Source organism: Ictidomys tridecemlineatus, chromosome 5 (genome assembly GCF_052094955.1).
Source record: "Ictidomys tridecemlineatus isolate mIctTri1 chromosome 5, mIctTri1.hap1, whole genome shotgun sequence".
Classification (NCBI taxonomy): domain Eukaryota; kingdom Metazoa; phylum Chordata; class Mammalia; order Rodentia; family Sciuridae; genus Ictidomys; species Ictidomys tridecemlineatus.
Window position 1 is genome coordinate 6,775,414 of NC_135481.1, and position 20,521 is coordinate 6,795,934.

A 20,521-nucleotide genomic window follows, 5' to 3' on the forward strand; every position below is an offset into this window, starting at 1 on the left:
GAATAAAGAGCACAAGTTTCATTTCGAAAATAGGGAGTAGGGAGGAGTGGAGGAAAAGTGCATGGCTTCACAGGCACATGAAGATATGATCAATAAAAAGTAACAGGCATCAGCATGTTAGCTACTTAAACTTTCCCCATTAACATGCAGAGCAAGTCTCAAGCAGACTGCTGAAGAGAAAAGCCTGGTACTCGGAGGCAAGGGCCCTGAGGCAGCAACAGAGTTCAGGTATATGGGTACAGTCTGGAGCTTAGGCACTGCAAACACTACAAGAACACAGCTTGTCTTCTGACACCTACTGGCAAGCTATAGACTTCTCTGAAATTAATAAGAAGGTGGTGGTAGGGGGGGCGGACAAGGGGCATTTTGAATATACCAAACAGAAGGATCCCCAGGTAGGTAAAACCATAGACTGTTCCCATCCAGTCAGGCAACCTGTGTCTTTCAGACCCCACTTAAAATAGAGCAGCTTCTTTAGGACATCACGTGGGAGTGCACTGCTATGTACCTCTCCATATCAGCGAATCCCCCTGGAAGAGAGGCCTGCACTTCTAGGCTGTTAATGCAGTAAGTGCCCGTACCTCTCCAGACACAGGTATTCACTTGCATTTAACAATGCTAGTTCTGCTCACTGTTCTCTGGTGACAAGGTAAATGAAAAAAGATGTTCACAAACATGGGTGTTTTGCATTAAGAATGCTTTATTTATGTTAAAGTATGAACAATATTTCCAATAAAACAGGAAAATTTTATACTGTATCTACAAAATTTAAGTCTTTGCTATAATATATGCTATATTTCTTTCAAATGTGCCTAAAAAGGAATGTCATGATCAATCTGTACATTCTCTTTGCAGCATTAGTCCTGTAGATGTTGGGGTTTAAATTGGACAATCATAGATGTGAATTTCCTGGTCATCTCCAACAGACACAATTTTTGAGCCATTTCCATTGTATTTCACTCCCCAGACCTATAAGTTACAAAAAAAGAAAAAAGAAAGTTCTAATGCTTTTATTCTTTCTGAAGAATGTTAAGGAGTGCATATCTTTACTTACTTTCCACTATTCTGAGTCCAGAGAATGGAGCCTTTTCTTTAGGCACCATCATCTGGCTGCAATTTAATTATCATTCCTCTCCCCTCTCCTATATCAGAAAATTTTATTTATAAATACTAACCAAAATAACCTACAGTCCTTTCAATGATTCAGAATCCAGGGGTAATCTAATGCCACAAAAATGGAACCCATAGCAACAGACATTTATGTTCTAGAAGTAAAAGGCCCCACAACCTCCCCAAAATTACTGCCTACAGGGAAAACTGTAAACTGCTTCTCACCTACCTCCTGTGCTCCAAACCCCCCTGGGACACTAATTCTCACTTGTTATTAGAGACCCAGGAACTGGACAACATGACATTGTACACCATTGATTTTATTTACTATGTGTTGAATTAACGGCTTCACACCTCCTCCCCAGACAGAATTGATGTGGCTAGAGTTTCTCTCATCAGGAATAACTTTCTAATGGCAATTCTGGATGGTCAGGCTGTCACCCTAGCCTTGAGTTGGGTGTCTAGCCCTGATTTTAGGGTGGAGACTGGCCACATGATTGCCTCACTCCCACTCCAAACACTTTCCTCTGCAACAGTACCACACCAACCTACACACACAAGGGAACACAAGGTAGATTTACTCTTTAAGTAAAATGTTCAAATCCAGGACTGGATTATCAAGATTCGATCTACTCAACTTTGGAAACAATTTTAAGTATAAAATTACATGTACAATTATGTTAAGTTGTATTCTAAAAGGAGAAATCTAGAAGGATCATCTAAAACATTCAAAAACATTCAAAGTATATTAAATAAATATATTAAAAACCATCTTTATATTCCTACGAACCCATTTTTTTTATGCTAACTGGTTCCCCTAGACCATTCTACTAAGTGGTTGGGACAGCAGCTTTGGCCTCACCTAGGATCTTGTTAGAAATGCAGAGTCTCAGGCCCATGCCAGACCTGCTGAATTAAATCTGCATTTTAAGCAGATGCCTAGGGTATTCATGTGCACAATTAAGATAGAGCAGTGGCTGGGCCCAGTGGTGCATATATATAATCCTAGTTACTTGGGTGATTAAGGCAGGAGGATCCAAAGTTTAAGACCAGGCTAGGCAACATAGTGAGACCCTGGCTCAAAAAAAAAAAAAAAAAAAATATTGCATTTGAATACCTTTTATATATATATATATATATATATATATATATATATTTAGTTTTAGGTGGACACAATATCTTTATTTTTATGTGGTGCTGAGGATTGAACCCAGTGCCCCACACATGCCAGATGAGAGCACGCTACCACTTGAGCCACATTTCCAGCCCCTACCTTTAGCATTTTATATTCACCTTGGCAAAAATAAAGATGGACACTCTTTTTAAAGATTGAAACAAAAGCACTCTGACTAAAGAAAAACAACTAAGAATTTCCAGTTTCTACTACATAAAAATAAATAAATAAAATCACATCTAGAACAGTTGCAGAAACAACAGATGATGACTATGTTTAAGTAATGGAAGCTCCTGAAGAAAGTCTTTCGTGAGCTAGTCGGTCATGGCCAGGAGATACCCAAAAGAAAACTCCATGCTCGCCACAGGCACTTGCCACTGCAATTTCAAAGAAGGTCATGTAGCCAGACTCCTGTATTCCGGTTATGCAGAGGATGCCTCCGCCCCCAACTGACATGACAGGGACATGGCTAGATGGGTGCTAGAACCTAACATTCTCAACTCAGTAAGGTTAGAAAAAGAAAACTTTGGCCCAGGGGTCAAACAATACCAGTCATCTAAAGACAAAGGAATTGAGATGCTAATTATACATACCTGATCCTGGTGATCGAAGAAGGTATGAACACAAGTCCTCGTTCCAACATCCCAAACTTTTACGCTTTTGTCAGATGAACTATTTTTAAAAAATGAACATCAATATTAGCAGTTTCAGACATGTTTGAAGTTGAAAGGAACTTGACCCCAAATCCCACATTCCTTCACTGACTCATACTCTTCTATTTTCAGAAGCCACCCCCCTCAATGCAGGACATGGACAGGGTCTCAGCATCACTGGGTGGGTGGCTCTCCTCAAAGGGCAGTCCATTCTCTCAAAATTCTGATCTGCCTGGCCTTCCTATCAAGTGCTGTCATCAGGAATCTCAGGCATATCCACCTATTTCTGGATGTGAGGGAGGCCTGTTAAAGCTTCGAAAGGAGGGTGTTCTGGATACCTCTGCAAATGCCTTAAAGCTGTGCAATCCCTTTAAGCTGCCCACCTCACGCTTTTCAACCATCCTGGTCACCCTGAATGTGAACACCACTGGAGTCTATAAGCACAATATTTTACAAACAAATTTACATATTTTAAGTTACCATTTGAACACAGATACACCTCAGAGTAGGTGAGACCCTAGATTTACAAGAAAAATCTAAGTTTAATTATTCAATTATTTGTTCCAGCTAAGGACAACTACCTTCATTACTTAAATAAAAACTTTAAAAACTGCAGAAAATAAAGGCAATTTGAAAAACAAGAGGATCATACAGTCTTCAAATTTTATGGCAACCTGTGAAGAAAGATGGTCTTCACCTTCCTAGCATTTTAGAAATTGCTAAGAATCATAAGTACCTGGAAACAAAGTGAGTGTCATCAGGACAAAATGCGACGTTCAACACCCAGGAAGCATGGCCACTCAGTGTGCCAGCCAAGTTGGCATGTTGTCTGAAATGGGAAAAATTTTTTAAAAAGTGCAGATGTTAATTTTTAGGATATAATCACTGAAGTGGAAAATATATTAATTCTGCTCATTGAATTGGAATGAACATATTGCTACATCAAAATTTCCTTTTTTAAGCTGAATGAGATGGTGCGTGCCTATAATCTCAGTGACTAAGGAGGGTAAAGCAGGAGGAAGGCAAGTGCAAGGTCTGGGATGGTAAAGTACCCCCAGGTTCAGTCCCCAAAACTACACACACACTCAAAATCCCTTTTCAATGAAGTGGCATCATGCACCACTGAGTTAAAAACCACCCTACAGAGGCTCTGCAAGTCAACTCCAAGCTGAGGAAAGAGGTGAGTAAGCTACTGTAGGACAGTGGCAGGGCTGGCCCCTTCCTGCCTATCTATACCAAGACCCTTTCCACAAGAGGCCACCCAGGTATCAAGATATACTCTTTATAACAAATGTGGCTGAGCAGACCATTTTTAACCTAACCAAGAACAAGACAGATCTAATACTCAGCCATTTTTACTTTTTAAAATGAAACCAAGGGTTGGGGGTGTAACTCTGGTAGAATGCTTGCCCGCCACGTGCAAGGCCCTGGGTTCAATCCCAGGACAGGAAAAAAAAAACAACAAAAAAACAAGTACCAGGCATGCTAGTACATGCCTGTAATTTCAGCAATTTGGGAGGCAGGAAGATCACAAATTTGAAGACAGTCCAGCCAAATTCACAAGACCCTGTTTTGAAAAAAAGGCCGAGTCGGGGTGGGCTGGGAATGTAGCTCAGTGGTAGACCACTTAACCTAGTACATGTAAAGCCGAAGTTTCAATCCCCAGTATCAACAAAAAGATGAAAAACATGAAACCAAATCACCTATGTCAGGAGAACAACTCTAAGGCCTGAGGTCAGCAGTTTCACCTCTGGAAAGAGACCTTAGTTGGCTATCAGCAAAAGCAACCTCAGGGCATGCAATGGGACCATAGAGGATAAAAACTTCTGGGTCAGGCTGTGGTTGTGGCTTAGTGGCAGTGGCAAAGCGCCTGCCTTGTAATGTGAGGCACTGGGTTCGATCCTCAGCACCACATAAAAATAAAGATATTAAAAAAAAAATCCTACATGATCTGGGTTTCTTTAAAAAACAAAAACAAAAAAACTTCTGGGTCTTCATTCAGTATCACTGTCTTGGCAAATCACCATCTCAGCCTGGATTCCTCAACAAAATAGGTACACAAGGCTGAGCTACTACCACACCAGTTGTTGGGAGGATCAATACAACAGAAGCACTAAAAATCATAAAGTCAGAAGCTAAAGGAATTGCTATTTATGCTGGCTCTGCTAAGAACCAAGCATAACTTTAGAGAGACCTCTTCTCTGGACACTAGCACCCTCAGTAAGTTCTAATACCAAAAGCTGTATTCCTATTCAACTTTCTTCTTCTTCTTCTTTTTTTTTTTTTTTTGCCAGATGTAGGCTAGAAGGAACAGTGTCACTACCCTCAAGTTAAACTCTTGAAAACCTCTCACAGGCCCAATACAGAACATGCACACGGATGATCAGGGATATGGTGCCTGCAGGTGCGATAGATGTTTGCAGTGGATTGCAAAGTCACATTTGGGGAGCAAGGAACCAGAAGCACAGAGGGAGAGCTGATCATAATACCTAGTCACAGTAATAAGGACACACAGTGAACATATTGCAGTATAGTATATATGTCAGTGGGGACTGAGGATGATGGAAGAAAACATCAGTCTCACAGTGTCAGAGCCATGAACTGAACAGAAAGATTAACTCACTTCTATACTGGCAGTCAAGACGAAAAGTCTCCCACTTAGACCATCAGTGTGATGGTTTATAAACCGCCAACTCCTTAACTAGGACACCAAAATGTCTGCAGCTGGAGAACGGATATGCTATAATTTTGTACTGTCACACTAGACCAGCTAAAGCCCAGGGCTCCTTTGTCTCAACTGCATACTAATCTACTCAAAAGAATTTAAATCTGTGAGCCAAGGGGCTGAAGTTGTAGCTCATTGGTAGAGCACTTGCCTAACACGCATAAGGCACCGGGGTTTGATCCTCAGCACCACTTTAAAACAAATAAAACAAAGGTACTCTGTCCATCCACAACTAAAAAATATACTAAAACAAACAAAACAAAACAAAAAAAACCACCTGTGAGCCAAAAAACAAAAACCCTCCTCAAAAAACAAAAAAATCCTGGCTGTATGAGAAAAAGTAGCAATCTAATCTTACCAGGTATCCTATGCACATTTTCCTCCATGTAGCCCTTGAGGACATATGTATGCTAAGCTCAAAGACTGGGAAGACCAGGAATCTAATATGACCTGAGCACGTCCCTACTAGGACCAGGAGAGGGAGCAGCACACTCCCAGGGAGCTCCCCCCTAAGCAGACACTGGTGTTAAGTGAGACATCTTTAGTCTTGACATGATAACTTACACATCGTATATCTTGATATAGCCATCATCTGAAGCAGTGACAAGGAGCTGAGAATCCGGGGAAAAGGTCAAGGAGCGGATGGGCATAGCATGGCCTGAAATTCACAAAGGCCCTTGTTAATCTGGTGAAGCAGTGCCGCCTCATATAGCTTCCCACTGACTATGTCCCTTTCAGTGACCACTAGTAACAGAACTGGAATTGCCCTGGTGCTTTGATTAGAGAAAGAAAGGTACTGACTGGGCCCTTCCTCCCCAAGTTCTTGAAACATCCACATCTCTAGCCTCTCCCTTGGAGATATTTCTCCTTAGTTTCTTTCTCTGACCAATTGGGCCTCAACATTACACTGCTTTAAAAAACTCCTCAGCCTAAAAATATGGACAAACATGGAAATATGCATTGCTTCTGATTTTTAAGGTTGAACAAATAACATGTTATTTTCCTACCAAATCTTTTGTTGTAGGGCAAAGGATAAATTGAGGAGATAATATACCTACTTGCTTAAAATTCAAAATAATACAAAAGAACATTTCATAAAATCTCCCTCCTATCCCACCCCATTCTTTGGCTACCCAGTCGTATTCCCCAGAGTCTACCAATGTGAAGAGTGGGCATAATACTTTTATCTACTATCAAATTATCAACAAAAAGAAGTTATCTTCCAATCACAAAGTTCTTTAGAACCCAAAATGTCAGAAACAAGACATTCATATGGCTGGGGTATATCAACACATATAAAAGTAAGCTAATTCATCAAAACAAGCACTTATCACTGTCACAAGAACTAAAATGTCCAGGTTAAAACTATAATGACAAGTCTAAAACTTTGAGTTTTCCAACTGAGTTTTAAATATTTTGTAAATCTAATGCCCATTTGCCATTTAACAGCATCTTTAAAAAATATTTATTTACTTAGTTAATTAGTTGTAGATGGACACAATACCTTTACTTTATTTATTTATTTTTATGTGGTGCTGAGGATTGAACCCAGGGCCTTGCACGTGCTAGGAGAGCACTCCACTGCTGAGCCATAACCCCAGCCCCATTTAACAGCATTTTAATGAAAGAATAATATTTCCTTTGTGATCTGATAATCCAGTCTGCACAAAATAAGATGATGAGCTATACCTTCCAGCGTATGCAGAAGTTTTCCAGTTGCAATATCAAAAATATTGATGATTCCATCGATAGCTCCACTAGCCAGATATTTCCCATCAGGACTCTGTACATACAGAGAAAGGAGCACTGTAAGATTCCATGTTGTTAATCTACCCTTCTGAACACAAGCAAATCTCTTGCTGGCTACATGTCTAACTGGCTGGCAAACCACACCAGCAAGATATAGCTGCCTGACAAGACCAGTGCAGAATCTGTGCCAAGGACGACAAGCTAGAAGAGTGTAATCTTAAAGAACCAGAAAGAAAAAAGAGCAATGTTTCCTTACATATGCAATACTAAGAATGAATTTTCCTCTCGTATCCAAAGAATATTCTTTTTTCCCACTTTCCACACCAAAAATGTTCACTTTTCCCACATGAGTTCCTGTGGCCAGATACTGGGAATCAGGAGAAAAGGCCAAAGTCCAGGCATCCACTGAAGAGAAAAAGGAAGACAAAAAAAAAAAAACAAAAAACAATGAGAAAAGATTTGACTTTAACTTGAAAAACTAAGGGGTGATCAAATGTTTTTAAATTAGAGAAACAGTGTCCTGATTCAGAAAACTATGTTTTTGTTTGTTTGTTTGTTTGTTTTTTTAGAGGTGGGGATACAAGGAATTGAACCCAGGGGGACTTCACCACCAAGTTACATGCCCAGCCCTTTTTATTTTTTACTTTGAGATAGGGTCTAAGATGCTAGGGTTTTTGCTGTGTTGCTAAGGCTGGCCTTGAACTTGTGATCCTCCCTTCTTAGCCTCCTGAGTGCTAGGATTACAGGCATGTGCTACTGTGTCCAGCATAAAACTATGTTGTAAAGATGCTAATTCTTTTTTTTTTTTTAATGTTTATTTTTCAGTTATCGGTGGACACAACATCTTTGTTTGTATGTGGTGCTGAGGATCGAACCGGGCCGCACGCATGCCAGATGAGCGTGCTACCGCTTGAGCCACATCCCCAGCCCAAGATGCTAATTCTTTACCAAGTTTAAATTTAGTTAAAGGCTTCTTAAATTTTTAATAAAAATCAATAGGACAAAATCAACGGATGTGGAGAAACCAGAATTCTTATACGATGGTGGGAAGGTAAAATGACAACCACTTTGAAATCCAGTTTGACAGTTTCGTAACTGAAAACAAACACTTAACATAATACTCAGCATTTCTACTTGTAGGCAGCTACTCAAGAGAAATGAAAGCACATGTCCACACCAAGACTTGTACACTCATGTTCACAGCAGCGTTATTCTTAATAGCACAAACTGGAAATAATCCAAATGTCTATCAACTGGTGAATGGATAAACAAAATGTGGTACATCTTTATAATGGAACATGTCTTGGCAATAAAAAGGAACACATCCATGCTACACCATGGATGAACTTTAAAAACTTTATGCTAAAGAAACAGTGAAGATATATAAGAATAACATTCTACTTAAATGAAATTTTGAAAAAGGTAAAACCATGGAAACAGAAAGCAAATTGGTAGTTACCTAAAGCTGAGGGTAGAGGCATGGACTGACTATAAGTGGACATAAAGGAACTTTTTTTGGGCACCAAGGTTCTAAAACTGCACAACTACAGAAATCTACTCTGTGAACTACACATTTAAAGTGGTGAATTTCGTGGTGCAATTACACAGGTGAAATTTTACCTAAATTAAGCTGTGAAAAAATGAAGACATACCAGAATGCAATATGATGAAATAGTTACCACAAATTAACAGAGACTGAAGAACCATTAAAGAAATCAATTAGTTTTGAAGTTACACTACACATCTCAGTTAAACCTTAAGAATTCAATCCAAATAATAAATGCTGGAGAGGTGTAGGGAAAAGATACACTTGTACACATTTGGTGGGACTGCAGATTAGTACAAACACAATGGAAAGCAGTAAGGAGATTCCTCAAAAAACTAGAAATGGCACGGTCATATGACCCAGTTATCCCATTTAATCCAGGAAAAAATCAGTGTGCTATACAGCCACCTGAATGTTTATAGCAGCATAATTCACAATTGCCAAATTATGAAACCAGCCCAGATGCCCATCAACAGAAGAATGGATTAAGAAAATGTGGGATATTACCCAATGGAATTTTACTTAGCCATAAAGAAGAATGAAATTATAGCATTTGCTGATAAATGAATGGAGAACATCACAAGCCAGTCTCAGAAAAATCAATCAAATATTTTCTCTGATATGTGGAAGTTACAGCAACAAAGGGAAAGGAGGAGGGGAAGACTGGATATCACAAAGACATAGGGAAGGCTGATGGAGAGAAAAAGGGAGATGGAAAGGGAGGAAAGAGTTGACAAAGGGGAGGAAAAAATGAATGAATTTAACAAAATCATATTATGTGCACATATAAACGTACCGCAGGTAATTTCATCTTTATGTATAAGTAGAATGAACCAAACAAAAATAAAAATAAATAAATGAGCAAAAGGAAGATCAGTAGATAGAGGAAGGAGAATGGGAGGGGGGAGGGATTAAAATCAAATTAAAATCAAATTCCATACATGTATGATTTTGTCAAAATGAACCCAACCACTATGTAGAACTAAAGGCTCTAATTTAAAAAAATAATAATTTGGTTCAAGCATTACTGAACCACAGCAATGTGGGAGGTCTCCAGACTCTTGTGGAGCCTGGATAAGCACAAGTGCTGTGTGTTTCCATCTGGACCACTGCTGGCATTTTAGCATTTATTTTTCCAACTACATGGGCATCTCTGCCCTTCAAAGGCAATCCTAAAGAGCTTTGGGAACTGGGTCAAGGCCTACAGGCCAAGAAACAGTCTAGTTTCCACTGACTGCCTGGGTCACTTTTCCCATCCCAGTCTTACATGGGAACACCCACCCCTGAAGTTGGGTCCCTTCCCAGGAAGAATACTTATAAAGGAAATGGTTCCTTCTCAAGCCACCTTCCTCACATGTGGGGTGAGGTAAGCTCCCTTACCCTTTACTTAACTCATAGGCCAGCAAAGGAGGAAAGGCCTCTGGGAGCTTGTCTCTTGGTGGACAAAGGCTTTTACACCAGATGGGTCGCTACATTCTAGAGTGTTTTTTAAATAAAATTCCTTGAAATTTTCCATATATACATCCAAAGTAATAAAAAATCATTCATTTGACTTGATTTCTTATGTTTCATTCAAAAACAAAATTTACTTCAAAAGTACTCAATTAGCCAAGACCTGAAAAAACTTTTATAATCAACCTCTCAAAGAGCTTCCTTCCTGTACCAACTCCCTCCCAACCCCCACCCTTTTGTAGTGTGGTGTTTGGGGGGTGTGTGTGTGTGTGTGTGTGTGTGTGTGTGTGTGTGTGTGTGTGTGTGTGTGTGTGGGGTGCTGGGAATCAGACGCAGGGCCTTGCTAGGTGAGTGCTCTACCACTGTGCCTCATCCCCAGCCTACATAGGCTGCTTTTCACTATGTATTTTTATTCCTAAGTGACAGTGGCATTTAATCTAAAAAGACTATGCTTTCTTTTTCTTTCCACATGTGGAGGCAATCTGATGCAAAAAAAAAAAGGCTTGAGAGACCTTTGTGTCATCAAGTCTTTGCCAGCTCCTGTATAACATTAATAGTCAAGCTCATTTCAGACTGTGTTTTCTTATTCTTATTATAATTAGCTGCTTATAGGAAAGAAGGCTAATAGAAAACCTAATTTTTGTCTCTCAAAGCTTAATAAAATGATTCTTCTAAACTATTTTTACATTCCCTTATTCACTATTTTGCAATACACAAATCTTACTACCAAATGTCTTCAAAATAGAAGGAACAATTTTTATTCCTCAATCAAACCTTGTATTGAACTTTAATTGATTTATTTGATTTTATTGAACTTTTAATTGATAAAAGATTGAACTTTAATATGTTTAGAATCAATGTTTATTTCTACCTCCTCACTCAAAGAGTTGCTTTTCTTCACCAGTAGTGGGAATTGTGAATGTCTGATGTTGAGAGGCCTCTGTTCTTCCTCAAGGTCAGTGGCTAGAAAGCTATGGCTTGGCGGAGTACCAAATGCAGGGTCTTCCCCTTCAGCTTTGCTTTTTCTACTTCCTCATTATGTTCTTCAGGATAATGAATTTATCTCTTCTCTTTTTTTGTTCTTTTTGTGGGGGTTCACATTGTTCATGCATATTTTCAAAATAGATATATCCTAAGTGTCCCTTTTCCCTACACTCACTGGACCTAGACTTATCAAAGGAGTTGGTCCTTCAAATGAATTCAGCTGCTTTTTAGTCAACAGCAATACCAGCTTTTGTTACTTGGCCAGATAAATATTTGTTGTTAAATGCCTTGGTATAGTTTTATTCAGATTCCTATTTAAAAAGAAAGCAAACCAAACCCTTTATTCTTTTCAGCATCTTCATAACAGTAACCTTTATTTTTTATTATTATTATTTATTTGGTACTGGGGATTTAACCCAGGGGCACTTTACCACTGAGCTATATCCCCAGACCTTTTGCTTTTTGAGACAGGGTCTCATTAAGTTGCTTAGGGCCTCACTGAGTTGCTGAAGCTGGCCTTGAACTCACAAGCCTGTCTTAGCCTCCCAAGCCACTGGGATTACAGGTGTGTGCCACTGCAATCAGGCTTACAACAGCAATATTTAGAACCTTGCAGCCCTTGGAAAACATTTGTACTGTTTGTCGGGGAGGGCAAGCTGGATACATATGCCATCCTTTTACTTGGAAGCAAGGTAGCACTCATTTCTTCAGCTGCAATATGAACATGGTCACAACCACCATGCAGTGACCGGTGTCATGTCTCGTGGGAAGCACAGGTGCTCACAATGAAAAGGCATCATCCTCTCTTAAGATGCTTCTTATATTCAGTCCAAATAGACTCTGCAGGATGATCTGGGAATCCAAGGTCTCTAAGTAACATTAAGTAGGGTAAGGGCCCACACAAAGACAAGACAACCATCTGGGAAGTCAGAGACTTTGGGTTGCTTTTTCTAAATATATATTTCAGTCCACACACTCTGAAAACTAATTCAGTGGACCCAAAACAGAGACTGGGCATGCAAAGCACCAACAGTAAGAATCAGAGACAAGAAATATTGCTTCTGAAGGAAAACACACTCAATTTTCAAATCATCTAGTCTCCTTACAAACTCTGGGATCTCCATTCTTTCCAATATAGAAGCAGCCTACAGTAGCTACTTAGCAAACCCACTGGGGAATCATGCCATTGAAACCTAAGCAGTTCTTCTATAATCAACCCACAAAGGGGAGTGTCAGAGACATGGCAAGCTATCTGCACTTCCAGCAGTCACCAGCCACTGAAAGCAGAACAGGCTATGCTGGTGAATGCCAGGCAGATATTTATGAGTTAATAGGAGGCGGAAGCTGAAGGGAATCCTGAAATGTCATAATGCTTATTCTACAGTGATCCAGCCATCTATTATCATCAACTTTGATAATGTTTATCAAGGTTGTTATGCTGTCCCACAGTATTTAAAAAAAAAAATCGACAAATCTGCTTCTTAAAAAGTTTCATTTCTATCACATACTGGAAACCAGGTACACCATTATATAAACTAATGAGGACACAGCGCTCTGTGTTTCTAGGCTTCTACAAGGCAGAATATGGCAAATAGAGAAACACCAGACCATCCAAATATGAGTCTAGAATCATAAACCAGCAATTCTGAAACCCAAAACATTCTGAAAACTATGACTTTCTTTCCTTAGTACCAAAATTTATTTGGCAGTAAAGCCTGTTTTTCTCAGTATAAATACTCACATTTAGTTGCAGTGATATTCATGTTTGAGAGCCCTTTCCACCCCACGGAGGGCATTAAATAATGTACAGTTCATAACCCATAGCCCTCTCAAATGTGAAAAATTCTGAATTTTAAGTACATCTATCCCTAAAGGATAGGGATAATGAAAAGGGACTGTGGATCTCTGTTATTTCCCCTAAATGTAAAATTCTTACCAGGTCCTGCATCTATGGACTTTATCTGTTTGCCATTTTCCAAGTCCCAGAGACGAATATGAGCATCAAGAGAGCTGGATGCAGCAATGGGCAGGGTGTGGCTGATGTCCACAGACACCACCCCCAGCTGATGTCCCTCCAGGCTCCACTGTAGGTCCAGCCTCTCATCACGCCTTCAGTGGGGACAGAGAAATGGATTTCTTCACACATAAGACACGGTACCTGGCATCTGAAATTCTGGATCCCTGTGACTATGCATTATCAATGGTCAATGAAATACAGAACCACAGAATACCAAATGCAGTCAGGTTTTTAAGTTTGGGGTTTTTGTTTATTTGTTTGTTTGTTTAATAAGGCTTTAGTACCAAATAGGAAAATAAGTAGAAAAATTAAGCTTATTTTTTCTTTTTTATGCTGTTTTATGGTAGCTGTTTTATGCTACCATGTTGCTATTGCTTTCTTGCCTAGAAAAAAGCTAACACTTCCCTGATTGCAAATTGGGAGCCTAAAAGCAAAAGCTTTACCCCTATGTTTTTTTTCACATTTAATCAGTGCATTTTAATTGTACATAATGGTGGGATTTGCATATTCATACATGCAAGCAATATAACAATATAATTTGTTTTGCCTCTAATTTTCTAAGGCTGTATGTTAGGGGAAGAGTACTTACCATTTCCAGACCTTTACCAGGTCATCCAGAGATCCTGTGACCACTGTTTCAGAGTTTTCCTTTTTATTTGTCCCCCAAGCAACTGACCAAATGGCATCATCATGGGCTAGAATAGAAAGTGCTTTGTTTAAAAAGTTTCCATGCATGCAACTTCTAAATTTAATGTGATAAAAAGGAGCTATAATACTGTAGTTCTGAGATTATATCCACTTCTATCTACTTTACTGTTTCATAAGGCACTTTCCCATAAAACTTTTTTTGGAGTTGTAGGGACAAATATGAAAGCTGAAGGTTCTGAAGGATCACTTGCCCTGAACCACAAGTTTACCAGGTGTGAAGGCAGAACCAGAACAATCCAGGTCTTCAGACTCCAAATTAAACATCCTTTTCATTAGCATGCTGTCCTGCATACAGCAACTGGAATGACTTACAGTTATTTAAATAAGTAAAGACAGTGAGGAGCATCCCCACTTCTTAAAAAAAGGCCTAAACTTGATATGAGGTACTCCCCCAACTTTTAGTACTGGAGGATTTAACTCGGGGGTGCTTACCACTAAGCTACATCCCCAGTCATTTTTATTTTTTTGAGACAAGGCTCTTGCTAAGTTCCTGAGGCTGGCCTCAAACTTGCAATCCTCCTGCTTCAGTCACCCAAATTACTGGGATCACAGGTGTGTGCCACTGTGCCTGGCTTCTGAGATACATATTAATGAAACATATTCAGAAACTAATGAGCAGTTCAACTGTAAACATTATAGGTCTAAAAACAGATGAGCTGTCTTTTACCATGAATGTCTCTGTCATGCTTACTAACCCAGTTATTACATTAATCCTTTTATAAATGTTGTCTCACCCACAACAGCCCTATGAAATAAGTACTTTTAAAACCATCCTCACTATAGACACAAGCAATTAGAGGCTTAGAGAAGCCTAGGAGCTCATCCAAAGTCATAAAGCTAAAAAGGGGCACAGCTAAGACTCAAACCCAATCTATTAACTGAAGTTCACCTTAAATCTAAGTCTGTAAGCTGCACATCTAATGGGCCACATTATTGGGCTTGCAGACAGGGTATGGGTACATAAATGTGACAAGTGCGGATGGAGGCTTTATCCATGTCTGGTAGCAATTCCCCAGGGTCATCTTCCCAAAACATGACTACAAGGGCATTAAACTGAAACAGGTATTTGAGTTACACAGAGTCAGGACTTTATAATCCCCCACTTGACCCTCACCAGTTAGCTTGCCACCTGGATGGCATTAGCTCCATACAAAGTGGCTGACTCGCAAATGCCCAACAAACAACTAATTACCTAAACTAGCTAGGAAGAAAGCTTTTGGCTCAAATTTCAAAATAATTAAGAGAAGAGCTTTTATTTGGCATCCCACAAATCCCTGAGCCTTTCCCTAACTCATCTAAGCTATGAGAAAAGAGACATGTGACTAGTTCATGAATAAACATTGTTCCCTTTTCAGGAATAAGACCTGTATGGGAGCTAGGGTCCCAGAATGTACTTATGACCTGCCTCCCGCTCCTATTCCCATCCCTGCCACAGCCGCATAGCTCCAACCTTCCCCATACACTCCAGGGACCTTGACAGAAATTCATCTCACTGCTTGAGTCTGCACTTCTAAGTAGAGAACCCTGTATAGAGACCCCAAGGCAAATTCTGAGTTCAGGGTCAGGTTTCAAATCCACCTCTGAAGCTGAGTGGTTACTAACAGAGTTCTGAGGCTCCAGGTAATTCTTTCTCCCACCCTTGCAGCTGAGAAGTTCAGAGTTCCATTCTCCTCAAGTGGGAGCGCTTTCCTCAGCCTAGAGTTCTCCAGTCTATCACTAGACTCCTGCTGCTTTTTAAAAATTTAATTATAAATAAATATTAAAAAAAAGGGGGGGTGCTGGAGATATGGCTCAAGCGGTAGTGCGCTCGCCTGGCATGCGTGCGGCCCGGGTTCAATCCTCAGCACCACATAGAAACAAAGACGTTGTGTCTGCCAAGAACTAAAAAATAAATATTAAAAAAAAAATGTAAAAAAAAAAAATGTAATTATTCAGCTTTGTTTGTTTCTAAGTATATTTGTTCTTGGCTGCCTCTGTCAATTCCTTTGCAATGTGAATACACCTGGGAACTGCATGCCTGGTTGGCACGACAGAATCTTAAACCAGGGAGAACACATTTTTCACAAATGAATTTGCTTAAACAAGCAGGCTCTCACTGAATTGCTTACCTTGTTCTTGTTTGAAGAGAATACTGTACTAAAAAAAAGAACAGAGGCCACATTAAATGGATAGTCAGATTTCAGATATCCCGCATTCCCTCCCTATTCCTCCCCACCTCCCGAAAGCAGATGCAGTGACTAGTACCAGCTACTCCTTCTGCTGTGGCCCTGACCACTTGCAATCTTCCTGATTCTTGCTCATGCAATATTTGTATAGTCATATGAGAAAAAAAATGAACCCAAAGGAACTGATATTCTTCCCTCCCTTACTGCCACCCCCCAATAACAGGTGACCAATAAATTATGTTTTCATTTTCTGCTCTGATCACCAGGAAGCTCAGTCTGATTTGTAGCTTAATTTTTGCAGTTGAATAAGACCATACAACCTGCATAACCTGTTACCTTTGTCCATAATCTTAAAGTTTCTTCTGTTTCATCTTCTGTTTTGATCTGTGTCTATGTATGAAATCGTTTAGTTTCTTCAATGCCTCTTTAAACTACAGTAAATGCTTAAATAAACCAATTCTGCTCTTACTAGTGTGCATTTTACTAGTGCTACCTAATTCTATGTGACTAGGTGCTCAGGGTCACCCAGGTCTTTAGGAACAGGTCAAGAATTAGATGCTAGTTTCCTGACTACCAACCTATTGGGCTTGAACTTGCTGAGTAGACTAACTGATATTCTTTCCCTCAACATAGGCCTTACCTGGTTGGTCATTTCCTTAACCAGGGATGAAGGGCCAAAGGCCAGACAGCTCTGTGGAAACAACACCAGGGTTTTAGTAAGGTGAAGTAGGGAATCATCAGGACAAAAAGGGTTACAGGAGGTTCCTCTTCACCAAGGCAATAAAGTAACCCTTTGCTATGGAGTTCCTGACACCTTTCTTTGGATCCCTGGAGATTCCTTCCTTCTCCCAGGGACTCAACTAACACCTACCCCCATCCTATAGATTCTTTTCCCTAAGTCTGACTGTAGAGGTGACCAGTCTGTGTCCCTAGCTACCCTTTTGAGAAACAAAACCAAAATAAATTTTAAACTTTATCCAACTCAGCAAGCAAACATGAAGGAGTCCAAAGATAGTAAAGTTCTTACAGTCCAGGCAGGTCTCAATAAAAAATGCCTATAAGAGCCTATAGGCACTAACAGCTCAGGAAGCTAAGGCAAGAAGATCACAAGTTCAAAGCCTGCCTCAGCAACTTAACAAGGTCCTAAGCCTCAGTGAGACCATGTCTCTAAATAAAATACAAAAAAAGCGGGGAGGGGAGCTGGGGATGTGCCTCAATGATTAAGTGTCCCTGAGTTCAATCCCCTCTGCCAAAAAAAAAAAAAAAGCCTATAGGCATATAACTATGAACAGAGTTGAAGGGAAATATATGTCTCCTCAAACTCATCCAACTCTTCAAGGACTTAGCTTGGCTAAACACAGACCTAACTTACTTTAAGTAAATTTAATTTCACAGGGTACTTTAAGGGTTCTTAATATCTTTGTGCACTAAAGATCCCCTAGCAGTCTTGTAAAGCCTATATACTGCTTCTCTGGATGTTTTTAAATACATGAAAAAACAAAGAACTAGAATTAATGTGGGGGGATGTAGCTCAGTAGAGCACTTGCATAACATGCTTAAGGCCCTGAGTCTAAATGGCACTTCAGAAAATGAAAAATGAAAGGAAAACAAATATGGTGCGTATTCAATATTCACAGCAGTTATGTTCTATAAAGTCATTGCAAACACTAAATTAGCTAACAGTAAACTACTGCTCCTTAAGAAAGCACAAGGGTTACCTTTCTAGAAGCCTCTGGACACATCTTTGTCAACTGATCAACATGTAATTATGTTTTTAATGTGTAGTTCTGTTTAAAGGCACCTTATTGAATATATATTAGAATTCATTAATCTTGACCTCATGCCCAAACAAAGCTTATTTAACAAACATTATTTTTACATTAAACACATCATAACCTTTTTGCACTTAGGAACTTGGTCATTTCAGTACAATGCTCCAGGCTACTTTAGATATGGGATCACCACCACCAACAGCAACAAAAAAACACAAAAATGTGAAAAGTATGGCAACAAAGACTGCAAAAAGGACACTTGTTTACAGCATGACAGCTGAAACAAAAAGGCAAAGTGTCAGTTGAGACCTGTCCATCAGATGGCTCAAATTTTTTACCACTTTGCACAATGTCCTCCAAAGACTACAAAAGCCTTGCAAGGATTCCTTTAGGGTTACAAATAAATTTTAGCAAGCAAATTCACAAGTACAGAACCCAGGCATGACAGCATGTTGAAGTATAATTTAATAAAAATAAAAAACTAAATATAAGATAGCATAACATATATGCTTTTTTATTAACACATTACATAACGAGATCTAGCAGCAAGTCTAATAACTACCATAATTTCAAAATGTGATGAACTTTACAATAGCTTGATAAGAAAGTATATGTAATTTCTATTCACAAAAAAGGTCACACTGAGAATACTATGGTTTGTTGCCTACATCTGAAATGGAAGAAAATGCCAAATTTTCGTCAGAGGTTAAGGAATGAAGTATGCAATTTTTCTTCTCATTCAAATTCATGGCCCCCTCAATTTTACCCACAGACAGCTTAAGAGACCACACAGCTAAAATATAAAGTTCAGTTTACTTGCTTTAAATCTGAAAACCCAAAAAGGCTACCAAAGACTTTCCAAGAATAACCACCAAAAAAAAAAAAAATCAAATAAGTGATTTAAAAATAATCCCTGCCAACAGAGATCTTAATCAGGTGGACAGCTTTTTATTCAATTGTGACCCAAGGAAAGGCTCTTGTTGGGTAGAAAGAAAGAACCCAAATAAATCTTGCTAAAACAAAAAGCATGCAACCTCTGCTTGAGCACCAGCCCTAGGCCCAATGAAACACAAGCTTGTTATCTTCCCTGCTGTCCAAGCCTCACATTAAACAAAAGAGAAACATTAACAAGAAAGGTAGGAAGTCTTGCAGAAAGCCAACTTCCAAAATGCCAGCCTGGCCAAGATAAGGTGTGATTCTGTCAATGAATGTACATTTGAGGATATACTATGAATCAGATCCCTGTTTTAAGTTCTACACAAGGGATCGTCTCACTCAACCCTCATAAACCCATTTAGTGGGCATTCTTATTATCAGCTCTATTTTCCTGATAAGAAAAGTGAGGCTTACAGAGGTTAAGGAAGTTTTCCTACACCAAAAGGCAGAATCAAGCTATACAGAAGAAGCTACCAAGATACAACACTTTTTTTTTTAAACTCCAGTATCTTTTCAGGGTTGGAGATTGCGGTTTTTGCCACGATCTCTTCAGGAAAGTTTCCCCTAATTTTCCCATGCGGATATTCATTGCTCCAAAAGCATTACACGTGCCTCTATTAAGGTATTCAGACACGTCAATTATCCACCATACAATACGATATGTAAAGAATAAATCCAGCCTCTGCTTGTAGGTGTCCAATCCCTAAGAGCGTGGCCCAATACTACAAAACTTCAATTAAGACAGTTCTTCCATCTACGGAAAAATTAATTCCCCCTCAGCGAAGCTGGTCCTAATGTCCGGGCTGCACAGAACATTCTCAGGATGCAAGATGAGGCCACTTGAGGGCCTTCTCTCTCCCCTTGATCCCCGTACACCGCAGGTTACCGGGGTAAATGGAGTCACGGGAGCCATCCACGGGTCCCACTCCGTGGAGCATCTCTGAACAAACCAGGTTAAAGGCTGCCTCTTGCCCGCTCTCGCTCACCGGTCCTACGGTTCCAGCTGTCTCCGGCCCCAACAGCCACCAGCCCCCACAGCCTCGAGGACCAACTCACCGGCAGCTCGGCCCGGCTGCACGTTTGACGTCAGGCTTGGCGTGACCGCGGCGCACCGAGATGAGCTAATGAAGGGGAGGAGCGGGGCATCTTGCCCACCCCGCCCCAGGGCTCGCGTGCACACCGCAGCGCCCTCTGCAGTCGCGGGGCGGCGCCTCTGGGGGAACGCGGAAGAGGGTGGGCGGGGAGAGGAGTAGCCGAGACCCGCAGTTCCCCAGAGCGGTGGAGGCTGGGAAGCTGCTCCTGGGAGCGTAGGTTCTTAGTTTCTGGCAATTTCCTGATCCGTTCTAGGGTTCTGTTTTTCGAACTGCAAGTCACAACTTATTAGTGGGTCAGGTATCAATTTACTAGGTCGAGACTAGCATTTTTATTTTTAAATTTTGTTTTGCATACCGGGGATAGAACCCAGGGCCTCACACATGCTGGCAAGTGCTCCGCTGTTATTGGTGGGGTGTCCAGTTGGTATCCAGGTCC

At 40.1% G+C, this 20,521-nt stretch overlaps 1 protein-coding gene across 3 annotated transcripts; it reads right to left on the reverse strand.

The window, feature by feature from the left end:
• Positions 1–680: 680 nt before the first annotated feature.
• Positions 681–20,138, reverse strand: Skic8 (SKI8 subunit of superkiller complex). Of its 3 annotated transcripts, none has more exons than XM_013360073.4 (11): positions 20,048–20,138; positions 16,924–16,974; positions 16,227–16,254; positions 14,000–14,105; positions 13,330–13,502; positions 7,668–7,816; positions 7,352–7,445; positions 6,227–6,320; positions 3,674–3,766; positions 2,878–2,956; positions 681–969 (listed from the first exon to the last, which is right to left on the reverse strand). In XM_013360073.4, the coding sequence occupies exons 2-11, from the start codon at positions 16,933–16,935 to the stop codon at positions 880–882; spliced, it is 918 nt and encodes a 305-aa protein (XP_013215527.1). In that variant the 5' UTR covers positions 16,936–16,974; positions 20,048–20,138; the 3' UTR covers positions 681–879. The 3 variants fall into 3 exon arrangements, with proteins under 3 accessions (XP_013215527.1, XP_005316911.1, XP_040131989.1); XM_005316854.5 differs by having other exon boundaries at positions 19,978–20,108; XM_040276055.2 differs by lacking the exon at positions 20,048–20,138 and adding an exon at positions 19,942–19,965.
• Between the last annotated feature and the right edge of the window lie 383 nt (positions 20,139–20,521).

Excerpts from the sequence above, each read along its gene's own strand:
- Skic8 (XM_013360073.4), bottom strand. Across the intron at positions 14,106-16,226 it reads TCTCTTCAAACAAGAACAAG|CCCATGATGATGCCATTTGG; the intron begins GTAAGCAATTCA and ends TTTCTATTCTAG. Across the intron at positions 2,957-3,673 it reads GACACTCACTTTGTTTCCAG|TTCATCTGACAAAAGCGTAA; the intron begins GTACTTATGATT and ends TTTTAAAAATAG.